The sequence below is a fragment of the Doryrhamphus excisus genome, chromosome 14, assembly GCF_030265055.1.
Source record: "Doryrhamphus excisus isolate RoL2022-K1 chromosome 14, RoL_Dexc_1.0, whole genome shotgun sequence".
NCBI classification, from domain to species: domain Eukaryota; kingdom Metazoa; phylum Chordata; class Actinopteri; order Syngnathiformes; family Syngnathidae; genus Doryrhamphus; species Doryrhamphus excisus.
The window spans coordinates 758,822-780,629 of NC_080479.1; the positions used below are offsets into that span (position 1 = coordinate 758,822).

Here is a 21,808-nt window from a genome sequence, read left to right on the forward strand (position 1 = left end):
TCAAATGACGTCACAAAGACGAGGGGCTCACACTGCGCAGACTCAGTCTGGAGCGGCGCTAAAAGCCACAGGCGGATCTAAGGGTTCCCATATGATTTATGGACGCCCCTTTAGCTGAGTCATTTATTTAGTTGTCTTTTTGAAAATTTTGAAATTACGTTACTTTATTAAAAAAAAAGTAAAATTCTTGGATAATTCCCCCAACGTATCAAACAAGGAAATGTTTATCGCAAAAAAGCTAAAATCGGTCATTCCTAATTTTATTCTTCACTATTTCAACTTTATCCTACTTTTATCTAAATATGACTTTATTGTAATTTTTTTTAAAATAATTCTATTCCTGACTCGTTTCCCCACAAATTACGTTACTTTATTAAAAAAAAAAGTTCTGAAAAAAAAATTCCTGGGTAATTCCCCCCAGGTATCAAACAAGGAAAAAGCTAAAATCGGACATTCCTAATTTTATTCGTCACAATTTCAACTTTATGCTACTTTTATCTAAATATGATTTTGTCATGTTTAAAAATTATTCTATTCCTGACTCGTTTCCCCACAAATTACGTTACTTTATTTAAAAAAAAAAAGTTCAGAAAAAAAAAATCCTGGGTAATTTCCCCCCAGGTATCAAACAAGGAAATGTTTATCGCAAAAAAGCTAAAATCGGACATTCCTAATTTTATTCTTCACTATTTCAACTTTATGCTACTTTTATCTAAATATGACTTTATTGTCATTTTTTAAAATAATTCTATTCCTGACTCGTTTCCCCACAAATTACGTTACTTTATTAAAAAAAAAAAAGTTCCGAAAAAAAAAATCCTGGGTAATTTCCCCCCAGGTATCAAACAAGGAAATGTTTATCGGCAAAAAAACTAAAATCGGATATTCCTAATTTTATCCGTCACAATTTCAACTTTATGCTACTTTTATCTAAATATTATTTTGTCATGTTTAAAATTATTCTATTCCTGACTCGTTACCCCACAAATTACGTTATTTATTTTAAAAAAAAGTAAAATTCCTGGGTAATTCCCCCAACGTATCAAACAAGGAAATGTTTATCGGCAAAAAAGCTAAAATCGGACATTTCTAATTTTATTCTTCACTATTTCAACTTTATGCTTTTATCTAAATATGACTGTCATTTTAAAAAATTATTCTATTCCCGACTCGTTTCCCCACAAATTACGTTATTTATAAAAAAAAAAGTAAAATTCCTGGGTAATTCCCCCAACGTATCAAACAAGGAAATGTATTTCCAGTAAAATCTTAGCAATGAAACACAGCTAAACTTAAAAGAATGATGTTTTTCCTCAGTCATTCAATGAACGACTTATATTTGCAATTTACTGTTTACACTGTACAAGAATAAATAATAAAAATAATAATAAATATTATAAAAGAATAAAGAATGCTCTGTGACGTCAGGCAAAGTTATGAAATCATTTATTCCCAGCACGTGTTGGGTGTGCACGTGCAGCAACACCGCAGGCAGAATCACTGACGTTTGGTTGGACACCAAGAGTGGTTACCCTCTCGTTCGTCTGGACACCAAGAGTGGTTACCCTCTCATTCGTCTGGACACCAAGAGTGGTTACCCTCTCAATCGTCTGGACACCAAGAGTGGTTACCCTCTCATTCGTCTGGACACCAAGAGTGGTTACCCTCTCAATCGTCTGGACACCAAGAGTGGTTACCCTCTCATTCGTCTGGACACCAAGAGTGGTTACCCTCTCATTCGTCTGGACACCAAGAGTGGTTACCCTCTCGTTCGTCTGGACGCCAAGAGTGGTTACCCTCTCATTCGCACACAGTGAAGCTGACTAGTTTTGCCCATACGCTCACTCTGTGTCTGGGGGTCCGTTTTGGAAAGGGGGGGTGGGGGTCTGGGTTCTGTTGTGCGGCTGTAGGACGACCGACTACATGGAGGTTGGATTTTTATTGTTTTTTTTTTTTTTTAAATCAGTGCAGGCTTGGTCTCATCTCCATAGATTATGGTGTTACCATACCCCCCCCCCCCAACCAACCAACCAACCAACCAACACTTGCCACACATGCTTGACTCTACAACAAGCTAACAAATCTATTAGCATCAATCAAGTCTTTGCAAAAACAAAACAAACAAAGAACACACATGCACATTCACACCTTGACACTTAAGAGGCAGACAGCACGTTTAGGAGGGGTTGACTAAACCTACACAGGTGTGTGTGTGTGTGTGTGTGTGTGTGAAGCTAATCATGTGACCTTGCTCAGCTACATAATGAAAAAACACCAGAGTCCGACAGACGGATGGATGAATGAATGGATGGATGAATGTGAAGCTGCCATGATTCCCAAGTCCGTAGGATGAGACGCCGTTTGGTCCACGTTCATTAGGACGGCTGTCCTCGAAGTAGCAAAGCTCGGAGGGCGGTGGCGGTGGTGGCGGCGGCGCTGTCCTAGATGTCTTCTGCTTTCGGTGTGACAGCGAGTGAAAGGCTCACACGGCGCCGGAAAGAAGCAAAGACGTCAACAGTAACAGGCGGATAGCGGGACGCTAAATCCAGGAAATATGGATGTTTGTGAGAAGAGCTGGTCAATAATTATTATTATTATTATCATTGTCATTATTAAGCCAACCCCCCCCCCGCCGCCCCTTTCATATATGGCGAGCAACACAAGGTCATCGAATACTGGCCCTCACGCCGCTTTTTGAACAACCCCACGCTTAAAAAGAAAAAAAAAAAAAAACCTCCCCTTGCACCCCCTCGTCTTTCTGTTAGTGTTTTCAATATGAAACAGTGGACACCCCCCCTGCATGTCAGATTCTAACATTTACACGCCTCCTCGCTGTCCGTCAACCAATCCAGAGGGAGAGCAGGGCGGGAGGGGCTGGAGGAAAGAGCGGCCGAAGAGAGGGACGCGGGCGGGGTCGATGGCGTCGTCGTTTGTCCTCGCCTACTTCAGGATGAGATGGAGTCCTTCGCCGTGCTCGTCTGTGGAGGAGAGGACAGGAAACGGGCGAAATGAGCGGGCGGGGGGGGGTCGCGTCGCTTCGGTGCGACGACAGAAGCGTCGGCCTCACCTTTGACGGTGCCGATGACGAAGCAGCTCTCGTCGGTCAAGTTGTAAACCATCTGCGGCGCGTGGAGGAGAGGGGAAGAGTCAAGGACACGGGACTTGCCGTTTCGCACCAGGTACACGCGGTCGTACGGCGATGCAACGCTCCGGTTAGCATTAGCCTGCTAGCTCGCCACCACTCCAAAGCTCTAACGTTGGTCCGTGTCATAGTGATGTAGTAATAGCTAGCATGGTTTGCCACTGATGAATAGATACGCTATTGTCCTAATTGTGTCCCCAGGGGTTACGTGATGCACCTGAATGCACCATTTTAGAAAAAGCTGGGAGCAGCACTGACAGCGGTTTGCTAGTTTTGATCCTACTCGAGTACAAAGTGTTATTATTATTATTATTATTATTATTATAAAGTGTCCGAGATCTGACTGGAATCTTTCCGTGGTGTCCCAACTCTAAAAGAAGCCTGTTAATAAATAGTATCTGAAATTAAAAAAAATACACGCAACCAAATTTTCTAAATTTGACAAAAATGACAATTTGATTTTTTCTTTAGAATATTATGACTACAAAACATATTTTTCATGAATATTTTAACTTATTTTTCCTTGTCATAATATTATGAGTTTATTCTCATAAAAAGACAAATTCATTCATTCATTCATTTTCTATGCCGCTTATCCTCACGAGGTTCACGAGGGGTGCTGGAGCCTATCCCAGCTGTTTTGGGACGAGAGGCGGGGTACATCCTGGACTGGTGGTCAGCCAATCACAGGGCACATATAGACAAACAACCATTCACACTCACATTCATACCTATGGACAATTTGGAGTGGCTAATTAACCTAGCATGTTTTTGGAATGTGGGAGGAAACCGGAGTACCCGGCGAAAACCCACGGGCGCATGCGCGGGGAGAACATGCAAACGCCACACGGCGATGGCCGAGAGTGGAATCGAACCATCGTGAAGGGTTATTTCATATTTTTAATAGTGAGGTAGTTTCTATGTCCACCATGAGGGCCTCCAGTCCAGGACATGACCACTAGGTGTCAGCAGAGTGGCTTCGTGTTTGTCGCGGGTGAATCGGGAGGGGCTTACCTGGTCGCTAAGCAGGATGTGTATCCCCGTGGGACCTTGTCTGTACACCTGGTTGATGTTCCCCAGCGGGAGGCTGCACACGCTCGCCATCTTACGGATCAATTCGGCGGCCGTCAGCTCCTCCAGGTAGAGCGCGTGGTAGACTGCGTAGTGAGCGAGAAAGGGAGAGTTGGCGCTTGCGTCTTTTGAGAGATCGGAGGCGGCGGCAAAGACGCTTCCCCTCACCGTGTAAACTGGGCGAGGCGCCCTGCTCCCCGTTTTCGTTGGCGGCGTGTCTCTCCAGCAGGGGGCTGTCCTGAGGCGACTCCTGACAAACGTACAACGTCAACCTGGGACGCACGGATCTGCACACATGAGCACAGAGACGTGCTGGCATCCGAGGAGCATCCAAACCTTGGCAGCGGGGGCCACACGGTGAACAATAAAGGGAGGCCATTTTGGTTATTGTATACGCCATATTTAAAATGACGCCTATCAGCTTTGTCATCCATAACAGAAAAATATTAATTTCATTCTTTCTCCATTTCTGCTACATTTTCTAAATATTTCAACTTTTGACATTTATTTTATTCCCATCATTTCTAACTTTTTCCTCAATTTTCCAAAAACTACTACTTTGTTTTGTTTCTAGTACAACTTAATATTTGTACTCCGTGCTAATAAAATGACAAAATTGCCAGATTATTCTCATGCAATATTGGGATTTTATTCCTGTAATATTTTCATTTTATTATCATAATTTTATAACTTTGTCAACATAATTTACCCCCCAAAATATGTTTTTAGTTTGCTTCTCATAATATTAAGACTTAGGAAAATTACATACTCCATACATATGCCACTAAAATAATAATTATTTTAGGTTTTATTCTCAAAATGACAGCTCCCCCCCACCCAATTTCTGATGTTTTTATTAAAAAAAAAATTACAATTATATGTAAATTTTGTTCTCATAATTATGACTGTATTGCCATAATATTTTGACTTTGTTTTCATGTTGGAACTTTTTCCCCAACCTACTTTTCATAAAAATATTACTCTAATCATATTTGTTTGATTATTCTTGTAAAACAGCATCTTAAAAAAAATGAAAATATTTTTATATACATTTTTTATATTTTAATATTTTTTTAATTACAGCGTTACTCCCCCATTTATTTCTTCTTACATATTTTTATTCTCGTAATTATGACTTTATTCCCATAATGATTAAGCACCATTTTTCTATGCTGCTTATCCTCACTAGTGTCACGGGGTATGCTGGAGCCTATCCCAGCTGTCTTTGGGCGAGGGGCGGGGTACACCCTGGACTGGTGGCCAGCCAATCAAATCCAAAAACATGCTCGGCTAATTGGCCAATCGAAATTGTCCATAGGTATGAATGTGAGTGTGAATGGTTGTTTGTCTATATGTGCCCTGTGATTGGCTGGCCACCATTCCGGGGTGCACCAAGTCAGCTGGGATAGGCTCCAGCATGACCCTAGTAGAATAAGCGGCAAAATGGATGGATGAATAAAATGAAAATGTATTTTCAACTTTATGCTACTAAAATGATATTATTGGTAATATTATAGTTTAATAATAATAAAAATTAATAATCAATAATAATAATAATTAATAATAAATAATAATAATTAATAATAATAAATAATAATAATTAATAATAATAATAATAAATAATAATAATAAATAATAAAAAGAATAATTAATAATAATTATTATTAATAATAATAATTAATAATAATAATAATTAATAATAAAAATAATTATTATTAATAATTATTAATAATAATAATTAATAATAATTATTAATAATAATATTTTTAATTTATTAATATAATAAATTATTCCTTTAATTTGTTATAATTTAATAATAATTGAATTTTGTCTTAATAGTTTGACTTTACTCCCGAAATATGATGTTTTTCATGTTAAATGCTAATTTCCGGCTGTGCTGAGGGGCCAGTAAACATGGCGCCGCATACGGGCGGCTGGACGGACACCACAAAGAGCCACACACTTTGATTTGAGTGCATTGAAGAGTCGGATCCCGTCCGGCGGACCACAAATCTGGACCAGGTCGTCCCGGGTTAACTTCAGCAAATCAGAACCTGCGCAAGGAGGGAAAGAAGTGGCGTCATACGTCATACGTTCCCGTCGGGCCGCGTCGCTGCTTGTGGACGGAGCGTGTGCGTCACCTGAGAAGTGGGAGAAGAGTCGAGCGTAGGAGTTGAATCGGTTTTTCAGCAGCCACTTTTGCGTGTCCTGAATGGACGCGGCGGGACTCAACTGCTGCGAGGGAGACACGGCGTCAACGCCCGAGCACGCACACACTTTCTTCTTCTTCTTCTTCTTCTACGCTGGACCTACCTCTGTGCTGCCGTGGCCGCCAGGTTCTGCCTGGTGATTGGGCGAGGACGAGTCGCTGCCGGAACGACATTGATGAGTTTAAGAGGAAATGATTCAACGCCGGCGCTGCTTGTGTGGTTGCCAGGTTACCTGTCGGGTAGCGATGAGGTGGTGTAGGTGGACAGGGGGGTGGAGGTGAAGGAGGGCGTAGCTGCCTGGTTGGGGCTGACGTAGGCGTTGTCCGGCCAGGGGGAGCACTGGTGGGGGGGGCCAATCAGGTCAGAATAAAAACACTGCAACACACTTCACCAAATCTTCCTATAGTCGCCAGGCCTACATAAGCAAATACTTACAGTCAGTCTCTATCTAAGAGGGCGGGGCCCGCCGCACTTTGGAAAAATAACGGGAAAACTTATGGAAAAAAAAAAAAACTGTAAAAATGCCAAAAAAAATGGTAGCAGTTGAAATTTTACATGTTATGTTTTGGTTTGGGCTGCACGGTGGATGAGTGGTTAGCGCACACAGACCTCACAGCTTGGAGACCAGGGTTCAATCCCACCCTCGGCCATCTCTGTGTGGAGTTTGCGTGGGTTTTCTCCGGGTACTCCGGTTTCCTCCCACATTCCAAAAACATGCTAGGTTAATTAGCCACTCCAAATTGTCCATAGGTATGAATGTGAGTGTGAATGGTTGTTTGTCTATATGTGCCCTGTGATTGGCTGGCCACCAGTCCAGGGTGTACCCCGCCTCTCGCCCGAAGACAGCTGGGGCAGGCTCCAGCACCCCCCGCGACCCTCATGAGGAAAAAGCGGTAGAAAATGAATGAATGAATGTTTTGGTTTGGGCTGCACAGCGGTCGAGTGGTTAGCGCGCAGACCTCACAGCTAGGAGACCAGGGTTCGATTCCACCCTCGGCCATCTCTGTGTGAAGTTTGCATGTTCTCCCCGTGCATGCGTGGGTTTTCTCCGGGAACTCCGGTTTCCTCCCACATTCCAAAAACATGCTAGGTTAATTAGCCACTCCAAATTGTCCATAGGTATGAATGTGAGTGTGAATGGTTGTTTGTCTATATGTGCCCTGTGATTGGCTGGCCACCAGTCCAGGGTGTACCCTGCCTCTCGCCCGAAGACAGCTGGGATAGGCTCCAGCACCCCCCGCGACCCTTGTGAGGAAATAGCGGTAGAAAATGAATGAATGATAAAGTTAAATATTGGAAAATATGGGGGGAGGGGGGGTCAACAGCAGAAATTGACTCGGTTCGATTCCACAGTCTGGCCATCTCAGTGTGGAGTTTTCTGTGTCCGGTTTCCTAATTGGCCACAGGTATGAATGTGGGTGTGAATGGTCTAATATGTGCCCTGTGATTGGCTGGCCACCAGTCCAGGGTGTACCCCCGCCCCCCTCGCCTCAACTAGCCCAACAGAGTCTTGATTTGCTAGCTTACGCTGCCTCTCTTGGCCAGGGAGTCTCCACAGTCAGCAGGAAGTGTCCGCTTGCTGGACTTCTTCAGCTCGTGGTCGCCCCCTTCCTCGATGATGGGCTCAAGTCTGGTCTGTAAACGCACACACACAGAAAAGTTTAGGCGGGGGCTAAAAGACAAGCTGGCGTCGCCGGGACCGACCTCAGACAGGATAGTGGTGTCGTAGGAAGGCTGGTACTTCTCCTTCTCTTGAGGGGTTCTTTTCTCCATCTTCTCCCTGTCCGTCTTCTGCTTGCGGTCCGCCCCCTTTGGCTGGGGAGGGGGGGGGACAGGAGAGGGAAAGACATGACGACCGCCTGTGTCGTGAAAAGGCCACAAGAGGGCGACGGCGTACCTTGAAGACTTTAATTTGGCAGGAGGCCGAGTGCAGGTGCTCGGCGTATTCGCCGCCGTCTCCCTGAGCGAACGTGTCAATCTGGATCCTGAAGGGGACGCCCTTCTCGCCGCCGTGCTTCCTGGGCGTGAACTCTGTGCTGATGCAGTGCACCTGCGGAGGGAGTGGGGGGGGGGGGTCGGCGGGGGTGTGTTTGATGTGGTGAGCGGACGACGGGTGCGCTACCTGCACAAAGACAGACGCTCTTTTGTTCAAGTCCCACAGGAACTCGGCGGCGTTCAGCTGGGAGGGGTGGGTCTTGGGCTCCACGATGCCCACCGACATGGGAATATCTGCACACACACATCGGTACACACATCGGTACACACACATCGGTACACTCAAAAGGCTTTAGCGGAATAATGGTCGTCCGCCATTACCGATATCAAGTAGACGGTCGCCGGGACGATTCCACTTCCAGCCTTCCAGCTGCTGGTGCTCCGTGTACTGCAGCCGCCGGTCGTGAAACACCACTCGCACGATGCTCTACACACACACACACACACACACACACACACACACACGTACGTACTGGTCATGTACTTTGTCCCAGTGGGACGCCGTGATTGTCGCGTGTCAAGTGGTGACCCCCCACCTTCACCATCTTGTTGTTGAGCTCCGGCAACTCGCCAGGCTTCCTGTTGTCCAACATGCGTACCTCGTAAGACTGGCCTGGGACGACAGGAAGCAGCACAGCGTCAAAACGACGTCGTACCTCCACCAGAGAGACGCTATTTATTCATTTATTATACATTACATTATTTGACATTATATTACATTATATTACACATATGTCTGTGCTGCTTTGTTTGTGTACAGCTGAGCCAAACCTCTTCCTGTTGTTCTCCCAACGGACAAACATTACAAAAGAAATTTGTTTAAAAAAATGTGTTTTTAAAATTAAATAAATCAGTACATTATAAAAAATATTACATTAAATTCTATTATACACATGCTCAAAATAAATAAATGAAACAAACCAAGCCAAATAAACGTTAAAATTAATCAATATACATTTAAAAACAATCCAAATAAGCGATGAACATTCATTTTTCTGATAAATTATAAAAAATAAAAATTATTTAAAAAAAAAAACAAAACTCAAATAAACCAAATAAAAGTGGAATAACTATGAATGGAGAACTCAAGTGACATTTTTTTCTGATTAAAACAAAACAAAGATTACATTGTTAAAATACAAATCAAAAAATAATAAACAATGTTATTTCTACAAAAATCTAAAAATATTAAAGAAATGTTAAAATAAAAAATTAAAATTGTAATTATAAAAATCTATCAAAAAATATATTAAAAAACAGAAATAAATATTTAAAAGAAAAAAATTCATGTTAAATAATAAAACCAAAAATGGTCAAATGAATAAAATAGAAATGTAAAACCTGTCTAACAGTTTATTCTATTATTAAAAGAAATTAAAGTAAAAAATGAATAAATAGAATGGATGACAAATTTATTTAAATTATTCATTCAATTAAAAAATGTATAAACCAAGCCAAATAAATATTAAAAAGAAAACATTTTTTTTTAATTAAAAAGAAAAATAAGATAAAGATAAATAAAATCATCATTTTCTAATTACAGGGGTAATTAGGGGTAATTGATGCTTTCACAGGCGAGGGCGGCGCTCACCTTGGTTGAGGTATGTCAGCGTCTCGTCGTGCAACTTGACGGCCGGCGAGGTGGCGGTGCACAGCACGTACTGGAATGGGGGGTTTTTGGTCTCGTTTTCTGGGGGGAGGCTGGAGTCCTCCTGCTTGAAGATGGGCAGGGCGAGCACATCGCTGCGAGCGAGAGAGATAGAGAGAGAGAGAGAGAGAGAGAGAGAGAGAGAGAGAGAGAGGATACGATGAGGAAGTAGCGTGCGCTCACACCTCGGCCACAAATAAAAAGATGGAGATGATCCAATGATGGAAAGTTCATGACCGACACATCCAGTTGCTGATTCTTACAGGAAGTAGGACCACATGTAAAAAAAAAAAACGGATACCGCCATTTTTAGGAGACGCGAGCGACAAAGGCTGGCAATCCATCCTCGCACGCTTCCCTGTCGGGCATTATATATGCATGAGCCCACAGTGGGATAAATGAACAAAAGCCTGCAGAGATAGCATGAACACACACACACACACACACACACAAACACACACTTGGCAGCCAGTGCAGACGAGCCGTCCTCAGCTCACCCCGACACAAAACACCGCAGGAGTGTCAAAGGGTTCACTGTTCCCTTATCAGTTTGGGAGGTTAGCTGGATTGCGTAACCCCCAACATTCACCGATCCTGTTCCGGAGAAAATCCTTACTGGCGACGAGGGAGGGAAACCGGGAAAAGGGCGGCAAATAAAGCGACCACCTGCTGTACGCGGAAAGACGACGATGCGGGGAGGTGTTGCCGACGTAGCCACTCGGTTGCTATAGCTAGCGCAGGGGTGGCCAAACGCATTCGCAAGATTGGTGTGTTCGGGATTACGGCGTCTGTTGTGATGTCACCCGCAATAAAAGTCTGGTGCTTGTGTGTCTCAGCTAAGAGTACAGTAATATTACTGACACCTGGCGACCAGTACAGAATACTACACAACATCACAGCAGTGCCTTGTTTGAATTTGACGGCATTTATATACATATAGTACATACATAGTACATATAGTACTTCATATTTCTACAATTTCAATGGAGTGAGGTTCCCAGGGCTAGCAAAGTTAGCATGCTATTAAATTAAAAATTGTCACAGTCAAGATGATTTAGCTGGTGTCTCATTGGGGTGGGGTGGGGTGGGGGGGGGGGGCATAGCTCGGTTTAGTCGGGCTTCCTTGGAAAACCGCAACGGCTTCCTGAAATACAAGAGGACGACGGTCAAAGGGGACCGAGACATTCTGTTCCTGACAGACTCAGACCGTAGACCCCCCCCCCCCCGTCAGGCGTGAGGCGACCCCTTGACACCGGGTTGGCGTGCGTACAAATACACTGATAAAGGTTGCAAGCAGGCAGATGCAAGCGAGGGGCCGGAGTGGGGGGCGGCCATATGATAAGAACACGTGCATGCGTCAACACAAGTCACGAAGACGCCTCATCGGGGCGCCCGGGCCTTTGCCTCAACGCATCCAATCATGGCGGCCTTCCGGCATCGAATACGAGGAATAAACGCAGGAACCAGGAAGTGAAAATAAAAGCAAAAACACCATCACCAACTACCACCATCAACTCGTCACTTTATGTACCATGTATATTGACATACTGCATATGTAGTATCTACTTTATGTACCATGTATATTGACATACTGCATATGTAGTATCTACTTTATGTACCATGTATATTGACGTACTGCATATGTAGTATCTACTTTACGTACCATGTATATTGACATACTGCATATGTAGTATCTACTTTATGTACCATTGATATTGACATACTGCATATGTAGTATCTACTTTATGTACCATGTATATTGACATACTGCATATGTAGTATCTACTTTATGTACCATGTATATTGGCATACTGCATATGTAGTATCTACTTTATGTACCATGTATATTGACATACTGCAGATGTAGTATCTACTTTATGTACCATGTATATTGACATACTGCATATGTAGTATCTACTTTATGTACCATGTATATTGACATACTGCATATGTAGTATCTACTTTATGTACCATGTATATTGACATACTGCATATGTAGTATCTACTTTATGTACCATGTATATTGACATACTGCATATGTAGTATCTACTTTATGTACCATGTATATTGACATACTGCATATGTAGTATCTACTTTATGTACCATGTATATTGACATACTGCATATGTAGTATCTACTTTATGTACCATGTATATTGACATACTGCATATGTAGTATCTACTTTATGTACCATGTATATTGACATACTGCATATGTAGTATCTACTTTATGTACCATGTATATTGACATACTGCATATGTAGTATCTACTTTATGTACCATGTATATTGACATACTGCATATGTAGTATCTACTTTATGTACCATGTATATTGACATACTGCATATGTAGTATCTACTTTATGTACCATGTATATTGACATACTGCATATGTAGTATCTACTTTATGTACCATGTATATTGACATACTGCATATGTAGTATCTACTTTATGTGCCACTGATATTGACATACTGCATATGTAGTATATACTTTATGTGCCACTGATATTGACATACTGCATATGTAGTATATACTTTATGTACCATGTATATTGACATACTGCATATGTAGTATATACTTTATGTACCATTGATATTGACATACTGCATATGTAGTATCTACTTTACGTACCATGTATATTGACATACTGCATATGTAGTATCTACTTTACGTACCATGCATATTGACATACTGCATATGTAGTATCTACTTAATGTACCATGCATATTGACATACTGCATATGTAGTATCTACTTTATGTACCATGGATATTGACATACTGCATATGTAGTATCTACTTTATGTACCATGTATATTGACATACTGCATATGTAGTATCTACTTTATGTACCATGTATATTGACATACTGCATATGTAGTATCTACTTTATGTACCATGTATATTGACATACTGCATATGTAGTATCTACTTTATGTACCATGTATATTGACATACTGCATATGTAGTATCTACTTTATGTACCATTGATATTGACATACTGCATATGTAGTATCTACTTTACGTACCATTGATATTGACATACTGCATATGTAGTATCTACTTTACGTACCATTGATATTGACATACTGCATATGTAGTATCTACTTTATGTACCATGTATATTGACATACTGCATATGTAGTATCTACTTTATGTACCATGTATATTGACATACTGCAGATGTAGTATCTACTTTATGTACCATTGATATAGACATACTGCATATGTAGTATCTACTTTATGTACCATTGATATAGACATACTGCATATGTAGTATCTACTTTATGTACCATTGATATTGACATACTGCATATGTAGTATATATTTTATGTACCATGTATATTGACATACTGCATATGTAGTATATACTTTACGTACCATTGATATTGACATACTGCATATGTAGTATCTACTTTATGTACCATGTATATTGACATACTGCATATGTAGTATCTACTTTATGTACCATTGATATTGACATACTGCATATGTAGTATATACTTTACGTACCATGGATATTGACATACTGCATATGTAGTATCTACTTTATGTACCATGGATATTGACATACTGCATATGTAGTATCTACTTTATGTACCATGGATATTGACATACTGCATATGTAGTATCTACTTTATGTACCATGTATATTGACATACTGCATATGTAGTATCTACTTTATGTACCATTGATATTGACGTACTGCATATGTAGTATCTACTTTATGTACCATGTATATTGGCATACTGCATATGTAGTATCTACTTTATGTACCATGTATATTGGCATACTGCATATGTAGTATCTACTTTATGTACCATGTATATTGGCATACTGCATATGTAGTATCTACTTTATGTACCATGTATATTGACATACTGCATATGTAGTATCTACTTTATGTACCATGTATATTGACATACTGCATATGTAGTATCTACTTTATGTACCATGTATATTGACATACTGCATATGTAGTATATACTTTACGTACCATTGATATTGACATACTGCATATGTAGTATATACTTTACGTACCATTGATATTGACATACTGCATATGTAGTATCTACTTAATGTACCATGTATATTGACATACTGCATATGTAGTATCTACTTTATGTACCATGTATATTGACATACTGCATATGTAGTATCTACTTTATGTACCATGTATATTGACATACTGCATATGTAGTATCTACTTTATGTGCCACTGATATTGACATACTGCATATGTAGTATCTACTTTATGTACCATGTATATTGACATACTGCATATGTAGTATATACTTTATGTACCATGTATATTGACATACTGCATATGTAGTATATACTTTACGTACCATACATTAAAACAGACCATTTTGGCGGGAAACACAAGATCCAAAGAAATGAATAGGTGCAGATTCTGGAAGATCTATAACTATTTCTGTGTAGCTGCTCTATACAAAAAGGGACAAAAACAAAAAAAAGTATATTATGACTATTCCGTAATACTGTACCCCCCCATTTCTCTCAAAATTACATTCATTGTTTTGTTTCCCATATTAGAACTTAAAGTCTAATATTTCAACTTTATGTTACTAAAAAAATTTAAATAATGAAATTATCACATTCCATTCAATATTTTGGCTTTATCCTTGGAAAATTACTGATTTTTAATTTTTTTTTTTTTATCCCTGTAACAAATCAGAAACTAAGATCTACTACATGTAGTAAAAAATGACCTCGTCATTTTCTTTACTTCGTCAGTTGTTTTGATCTGCACAGATGTGTTTGTGTTGTGCACGGTTTCCTGTCTCGTGTTTTTCACTTCCTGTTAACCTGGATTTATTTATTTATTTATTAATGAGGGGGAAAAAAGCTAGCTAGATGTATGTTTGTGTAATAATAATAATAATAATAATAAAAGACTCACCATAATTTCACTTCTGCTACAATCATATAGAGCAGGGGTGGGCAAACTACGGCCCGGGGGCCATATGCGGCCCACCAAGTGTGTGAATCCGGCCCGCCAGTTGCTTTCTAAGTATTTTCAACTTTGAACATACAACATGACTTGCCAAGTCGGATGTCTTATTTAGTAAAAAAAAAAAAGGTAAAATGAAATTTCATAGTTTGAAGTTGTCTGATGTTTAAAGTGCTCCTGAAAAAAGGACATGAGAGCATACAGCTGATAGAATAACACTTTTACAGATAAAAATTAGACATAATTCAAGGAAAAACAAGCATAAAATAGTGTGCGTGTTAAATAGATGTGCTGGCCCCCCCCGGACAATTTTGTTAAATCAATGCGGCCCACAAGTCAAATTATTTGTCCACTCCTGATATAGAGTATATAAAAACAATGTAGCAATTCCTAAATAAATACGATTAATATATGATAATTACCAACGGCATAACCTAAAATATTATGGTGATTTACATTTTTTTGTGCAGAATGGAGCAGCCCATTTTAGTTGCAGGGTGGCTTTGATTTATTACGTTTCATGTTACAACACACTCCCATGATTTACTAATATCACGTTCTACCATACACTCATTTCTTTATTTATTAAAGATTTGGCGCTACCAAGCTTCTAAACAACACACATAATAGTAAATAATAATAATAAACGTAGCTTGCTATTCCTACGCCGTACATTAGATGGCAGCGTAACTTCTTAGCACAGCAGGGGGGATCAGTATTTCCGACTTGGACATTTTTATGGAGTAATCAGACCACTCTAGAGTCCATTTTTCTAAAAACTTTGAGACTAACATGAAAAGCAGGGACTGCTCTTCTCAACGAGCAGCGGGTACATTCCCATGAAGTCACCCCCCCCCCCCCCCCACCAAGCCTTGTTTATGTGTTGCAGAATGAAAGCAGTGTCAGATTATGGCACATTGGGCCGAGCCCAAATCCCAAAACAAAGAACACAACTGGGGGGGTTGCAAGGCCACCAAGCCGCCCCACCCGCCCCCCGCACACCCACGACACGGCCCCCCGGAGGTCTAACCTCATGCTGTAGGCTCCAGCCCCCAGCTCCTGCCCGATGCCGGAGAGGCTGGCATCGAAGTCGTGCACCAGCCCGGACTCGATGGTAGCGTCGTCGATCTTGAGCACCCAGGCCATGGGCCCCAGCTCCTTGTCGTCGGTTTCCACTTGGGGGGCCGCCAGTTTGCTGGCTTGAAAGAGGAGGACGGGCCGGGTGAGGAAGTCCGCAGCCTTCTCCGACAAGACGCCGCGCCAGGAAACTTAGGCTGCCCGCTTGCTAGCCGCTGCTTGGGCAAGCGAGCCTGGAGAATCGGTAGCTTTCCTCACAGACGGGACGGATCTCCATATCCGCACTGGGGGGCTACATTAGCACCGAAACACGGCACTGGTCCGAACGCCACCGTGAAGTTTGTGTTCCAGTGAAGGCGAGAAAAAAAAGATGGTCGTGACTCCAACAGGGGAGCTGGCTCTCACATGCTAACGGTGGCTAGCAAGCTAGCTAGCTTTGGACAACCATGTACGGGTAACTACTCCGGACTCGAACACTTCCTGTCACTCCTAAATCGTTTTCGAGTTGTTCGCGTCAATGTTAAATGATTAAAAACAAGCCGAAAATGGGTACAATGTGGGGGTTATTCCGTGGGGTGCATCCCACGCAGCGTCCGCACAGCTGTTGCTACCTAGCTACCAAGCTAACTCGCATCAACTTCCCTTTGCCTGGCTGTGTGATGATGATGATGTCCGGGGAAGGGTGTTGGAGGGGGAGGGGGGGGGGTCCTACTAACGGATCAGACGTCCCTCCAGTGCTCCCGGTACCGCCCCGGCTCGTCCCCCTCTTCTCATAGCGCTGTCCGGTCCACCACGTCGGCTTGCCGCGGTCCTCCAAGCGTCCAGAGAGACACAAGAGCGAGCATCAACATGGCTCCCACCGCCTGCCCCCCCACCACCCAGCCTGCATTATCTTAGGTTGCCGAGGACGGGCGGCCAATCACGAGGCGCTTTCTGTGCCCATCAGCCAATCGAATGCCTCCTTTGCTTCCGTCAGTCATACTTGCCCCGCCTCTCTTGTAACGACGTGAGCAGAAGTTGACAGTTTGCAGCAAGCTTATTATTTCGCAACAAAACTCTCCCAAATGTTCAAATAAACTCATATAATTACACCAATAACATAGGAAGTACAAACAGAATAAAAAAAATAAATATTCAGTACCGTCTGTGACTGCCACCGCCGTCGTCGTGTCTCTCCAGCGGAGTCCGAAAGTTCTCCGTGCACGCCTGCCAAAACAACATTGTGTCCCACGGCAGCGGCCTCAGTCCCGCTGCAGGTACACGCAACCCGGGCCGGTACTCCGATCCAAACATGAGCTCATGGCCGCATCGGTGGGGGTGCCGGTGGTACTCCGTGGCTTCCGGTCCAAGCTGGTCAATGATTTATCCCTGCAAGCGGACCCTGGACGGGGAGGACTGTCAAAGTGTCCCTGCGGAGTCGGGTCCATGCTATTTTGGCAGAGAGAGAGGGGGGGGGGGGGGGGGGGGACCCGCCTCATTGCATAAGTAATACCCTGCAAAGCTGGAATATCAGGAATATTATTTATGTATAAATGTGTACTTCATAGTGCAGAAGAAGAATTCATGATCTGTACAAGTTCTTTATTGTAAGCACATTCTGTAAATACACAGGGGGGGGGGGGGGCGGGGGGGAATAGAACACAACAGTGAAAACTAAAATATTACATGAAGGAAACAAAAGACACAAGCGAGTAGTAGTAGTAGTAGTAGTAGTAGTAGGAGAGTACTAGTTTAGAAGTAGTAGAGAGCGGGGGGGGGACATTTTTGTTTCCAGAGCTGTAAAAGAATAAATTGTATTTCTCATCCGGGGGGGGCGGGGGTTAAGGGGTGGCGAGAGACAAATAAAAGCAACGATGGACACCCCCCCCCAGGAGTACTTTCCTAAATGACATACTCCATTTTAATACCATATATTGTAATAATTATTTGGGGGTTGGGGGGTTGGGGGGGGGTGTTCCTGAAAGGGGCGGACAATTTATTTTCCCGACTTAAATGTAGAAGCGCGTTCACGTTCTTACGACTGGTGACGCGACTCAAATAAAATAAAGAATAAAAAAAAAAAATGGTCATGCATCACCAAGAACTAATCTGCTTCTGTACCATAAGTACTGGAAAGAAGGCCACACCCACTTTTGGGTGCAGGGGCGGGGAGCGGCGGTCGTGTGGGAATAAAAGAAAGTGGCCCAAATGAAACCCGGTTAGCTACTCTTCAACGAGGAGGGGGGTGGGCAAGACGCAAACAAGGTGAGGGGGGGGGGGGGGGGGGGGGCAAAGAGGACGGCCATTTCTTTATCTTCATGATCCATGAGTGACAACAGGTGAAGGGGTGGAGGATGTCATGTATCCCATCTTGAGGGGGGAGGGGGGCGGGGGGGGGTGTTTAATGTGTCACTCTCAAGTCCAGACTCAAGTCCACAAGTGTGCAGATGTGTTTTTGTTCTTGGCGTGTGTGTGTGTGCGTGTGTGTGTGTGTGCTAATGTTTTGCAAAACAGGCAGCGTAGCAGTTCCGCGGTCGGCCCCCCCTCCACCCACAAGAGGGCGCTGTTCCCCCTATAGGCCCTCAGACGCCGGCTCGCCGCCGCTGGAACCAGACTGGGCGCGCTTGATGTAGAGGTTCAGAAGCTTCAGCTGCAGCGGGGAGGAAGAGGAAACAGGAAGGGGGGGGGTTAGCTTGCGAAAGGCCGCCAAGTGGTGCGTCTTGGTTTGACTTTGGGGTCCGTGTTCCCGCCCCACCTTGCCGCTGGAGAGCTGGCTGAGGTGCGGCTTGAGGTCCTCCCCGATCACGGCGTAGATGGCCACCAAGCAGAAGACGCAGGCTTTCCTCACGCTGCTCTCCGAGTTGTCGTAACCCTGCGTGTCAGCACAATGCCGGGATTAGAAACCTTCAGATGAAACCCTTCGGGGGATGGGAGGGGCGTCCATTGAAAGGCGGCAATATTTGGAGCAAGGCTGTTCAATCCCAACTGATGTACAGCAAGTTAGTTTGATTGAGTTAATGATTTGGAGTGCATGAAAAAGTGTAAAGGAAAACCAGCGAGGGCCTCATACCCGCCAACTTGTAGCCAAAAATGAAAGCAAGGAACTTTGACATTTTTATATTTTGTAAAGATATGCTAAGATTTTATATACATTTCAAGAAAAAAAACTGCATCTCCGCTTTGTCATACAGGTGAAAAAGCCTTTTTTTCTAAAATAATATTTGTACATTTACCTCTTGCAATATTTTGGAATTATTTCCATAATACAGTAAACCTCGGATATATCGGATTCAATTGTTCCCACTGGTTTTGTCCGATATAAGCGAAATCCGTTATATGCGTATACCGGAAAATGTCCGTTTTACGCATATATGGGATTTATATCCGGTATATGCGTAAATGGGATTTCATCCGTTATAAAAAGGCACTTCCTTGACTATGTTTCCAATGTACCTGGACGCGCAGGCAACGCTGCAAACGCTGCAAATGACGTCGTATAGCGGCCTGTCACCATTCGGCCAATCGGAGCGCCACGATGCGGCCATACGATATATGCCAGGGAAATTTCATGGAAATGCATTGGAACGGGACTGGAGATTTTGTCCGAAATAGGCGAAATCCGTTATAAAAAATCCGATATATGCAATGAATTTTTATTGGAAATGCATTACAGAAAAATCGGTTCTTTTTTATCTGTCCGTTGTGAGCGAATTTCCGATATATCCGAGTCCGATTTATCCAAGGTTTACTGTATAGTCATGTTTTCCGCAATATTCCGACTTTAATTCCAATTCCAATTCAAAAAAACAAACAAACAAAAAAACAACCTTAAACTGTATTATGGAAAGCAGGAAGTGAACAAATGTAACAGTTAGTGATTGTAAAAGTACCAGATGGAGGGGTAGGATTTAATAAGCTTTGCTTCTTCCTACTCCTTTTGGACATGTGGAACTGGGAACTGATTATGGGATGCACTCAATTGTAATCTGATGCATGTTCAAATGAAATTAAACCATTACCATTACCAATGAACATAGCATGTTTTTGGAATGTGGGAGGAAACCGGAGTACAAAAAAAAAAAAAAAAAAAAAAAAGTACCCCCCCCCCAAAAAAAACAACTTATACTATATTAGGAAAGCAGGAAGTGAACAAATGTAACAGTTACTGATTGTAAAAGTACCAGATGGAGGGGTAGGATTTAATAAGCTTTGCTTCTTCCTACTCCTTTTGGACATGTGGAACTGGGAACTGATTATGGGATGCACTCAATTGGAATCTGATGCATGTTCAAATGAAATAAAATCAAAACCAATATTTCAACTCAGTACTAGTAAAAAGGCAGTATTTTTCCTCATAATATTAGCAGTTTATTCTAGTAAAATTCCTGTGAGATATGATTTTTTTTTTCTCTAAATATTTTGGATTTGTTCTCGTAAAATTGTATTTTTATTTTTATAATTCTGCTGCTGCTGCTTTTTAAAAATGTAATTTAAATTTTTTTCTTGAACATTTTCTTCTTCTGACCTTATTCCATAATATTTGGATTTCATTCTTGTTACATAACCCACAATGAAATGTTTTAATTTTCCTAGTTTTCTATAATACTATGACTATTTTAAAATATATATATTTATTTCTACATTATGGAAATAAAGTGTCTTCCAACATTATCCTTGTAAAGTTAGGATTTTCTTCCTACGTTGAAATAACACAGCTTGTATTTAGTGGGACTCCACGGCGCTTGTCCGGCGTCCGTTACCTGGATGAGCCCCGGCACCACTTCGGGCAGAAGTCCCGCCAGGCTGTCTCGAGGGATCCTCTCCACCACCTTGGTCTGCATCTTGATGGCGGCCAGGTTGATGGGGTAGTCTGCGGACTGGATGATGGGACACAGCACTTTGATGCACTGGTCGGGGGAGATGGACAGCGCCAACATGGCCGCCGTCTCCTCTGCCGCTCGTACCACCTGAAAAGAAAGCATGTGAGTGGATACGCGGGACCCGATGGATGGACGAAGGGGGGCGTTACCTCCTTGTGGGGGTCCTTGTGTGCTTCCAGGGCCTTCATGATGGTCAACTCGGCGTAGTTCTTGAACCTCCAGGGCTGCTTGCCGAGGATCTCCCGCAAAACCCGCAGCGCCAGGGTCCGGATGACGTGCTGGGAAAGACGCAACGGATGCGGTCGTCCACGTTTGTAGTTTAGCGATGAGATGTTCGGGTGTACCTCTCTGTCGCCCATGGTCTCCAGCAGCAGCAGCAGGATGGTCTTGAAATGCTCGTCCCACACCTGCAGGGTGTTTTCGTGGATCAGCTTGAGCAGCTCGCTCAGCGCCGCCTTCCGCTCCTCGATGCGCTCGTTGTGATTGGACAGCTCCTTCAGCAGCTCGGCCATCAGCTCCGATTGGTCCAGGCCGCTGTCTGCTCGAGATGGAGGGGATGAGAAAGCCAGAAAAAGAAAAAGTTTGGTGGTTTTTCCGGTTTTACCGTCCATGAGCTGCTCCGAGTCGTCCAGGCTGCTGTCCTTGCGGCTCAGTTTAAACGGCGAGTCCATCAGGAGCCTGCGGTCCCCTAGCGGGCTGGAGGACAGCAGGGGCGTGTTGAGGAGGGACGTCTTGTTGTCCAAGGCCATGCGGCCCCCGTCCATGGGTTCCGGGCCTCTGCCGTCCACGCCGCTGCTCCCCTGCACCACACGGTTACGGTAGGCGTCAAACAC

At 42.9% G+C, this 21,808-nt stretch overlaps 2 protein-coding genes across 4 annotated transcripts in view; both read right to left on the reverse strand.

Moving 5' to 3' along the window:
• Positions 1–1,415: 1,415 nt before the first annotated feature.
• On the reverse strand, positions 1,416–17,499 carry LOC131102032 (upstream-binding protein 1-like). 3 transcript variants are annotated; one of them, XM_058047498.1, is made up of 16 exons: positions 17,258–17,499; positions 10,010–10,161; positions 8,955–9,031; positions 8,740–8,845; positions 8,546–8,652; positions 8,321–8,473; positions 8,128–8,238; positions 7,951–8,058; positions 6,656–6,762; positions 6,527–6,581; positions 6,355–6,445; positions 6,177–6,267; positions 4,382–4,500; positions 4,157–4,299; positions 3,068–3,119; positions 1,416–2,978 (listed from the first exon to the last, which is right to left on the reverse strand). In XM_058047498.1, the coding sequence occupies exons 1-16, from the start codon at positions 17,407–17,409 to the stop codon at positions 2,941–2,943; spliced, it is 1,662 nt and encodes a 553-aa protein (XP_057903481.1). In that variant the 5' UTR covers positions 17,410–17,499; the 3' UTR covers positions 1,416–2,940. The 3 variants fall into 3 exon arrangements, with proteins under 3 accessions (XP_057903481.1, XP_057903480.1, XP_057903482.1); XM_058047497.1 differs by having other exon boundaries at positions 1,417–2,978; positions 6,355–6,448; positions 17,258–17,488; XM_058047499.1 differs by lacking the exon at positions 17,258–17,499 and adding an exon at positions 16,070–17,008 and having other exon boundaries at positions 1,419–2,978; positions 6,355–6,448.
• Positions 17,500–17,695: 196 nt separating this feature from the next.
• The window catches only part of LOC131102376 (CLIP-associating protein 2-like), a 64,943-nt gene continuing 60,830 nt past the window's right edge, over positions 17,696–21,808 (reverse strand). Inside the window, exons 40-45 of the mRNA XM_058047990.1 lie at positions 21,580–21,775; positions 21,320–21,513; positions 21,125–21,253; positions 20,856–21,062; positions 18,851–18,967; positions 17,696–18,745 (exon numbers count right to left, since the gene is read on the reverse strand). Coding sequence (XP_057903973.1) covers positions 18,668–18,745; positions 18,851–18,967; positions 20,856–21,062; positions 21,125–21,253; positions 21,320–21,513; positions 21,580–21,775 — 921 coding nt within the window. The 3' untranslated portion in view covers positions 17,696–18,667. The remainder of the gene's footprint in view (positions 18,746–18,850; positions 18,968–20,855; positions 21,063–21,124; positions 21,254–21,319; positions 21,514–21,579; positions 21,776–21,808) is intronic.

What these genes read in the sequence shown, in the direction of transcription:
- LOC131102032 (XM_058047497.1), bottom strand. Translation starts at nt 17,409, where the DNA reads ATGTTTGGATCGGAGTACCGGCCCGGGTTGCGTGTACCTGCAGCGGGA. An exon ending in GCTGACATACCTCAACCAAG is followed by an intron (nt 9,032 to 10,009) that starts GTGAGCGCCGCC and finishes CTGTCGTCCCAG; the next exon opens with GCCAGTCTTACGAGGTACGC. An exon ending in ACTCTTCTCCCACTTCTCAG is followed by an intron (nt 6,268 to 6,354) that starts GTGACGCACACG and finishes CTCCTTGCGCAG; the next exon opens with GTTCTGATTTGCTGAAGTTA.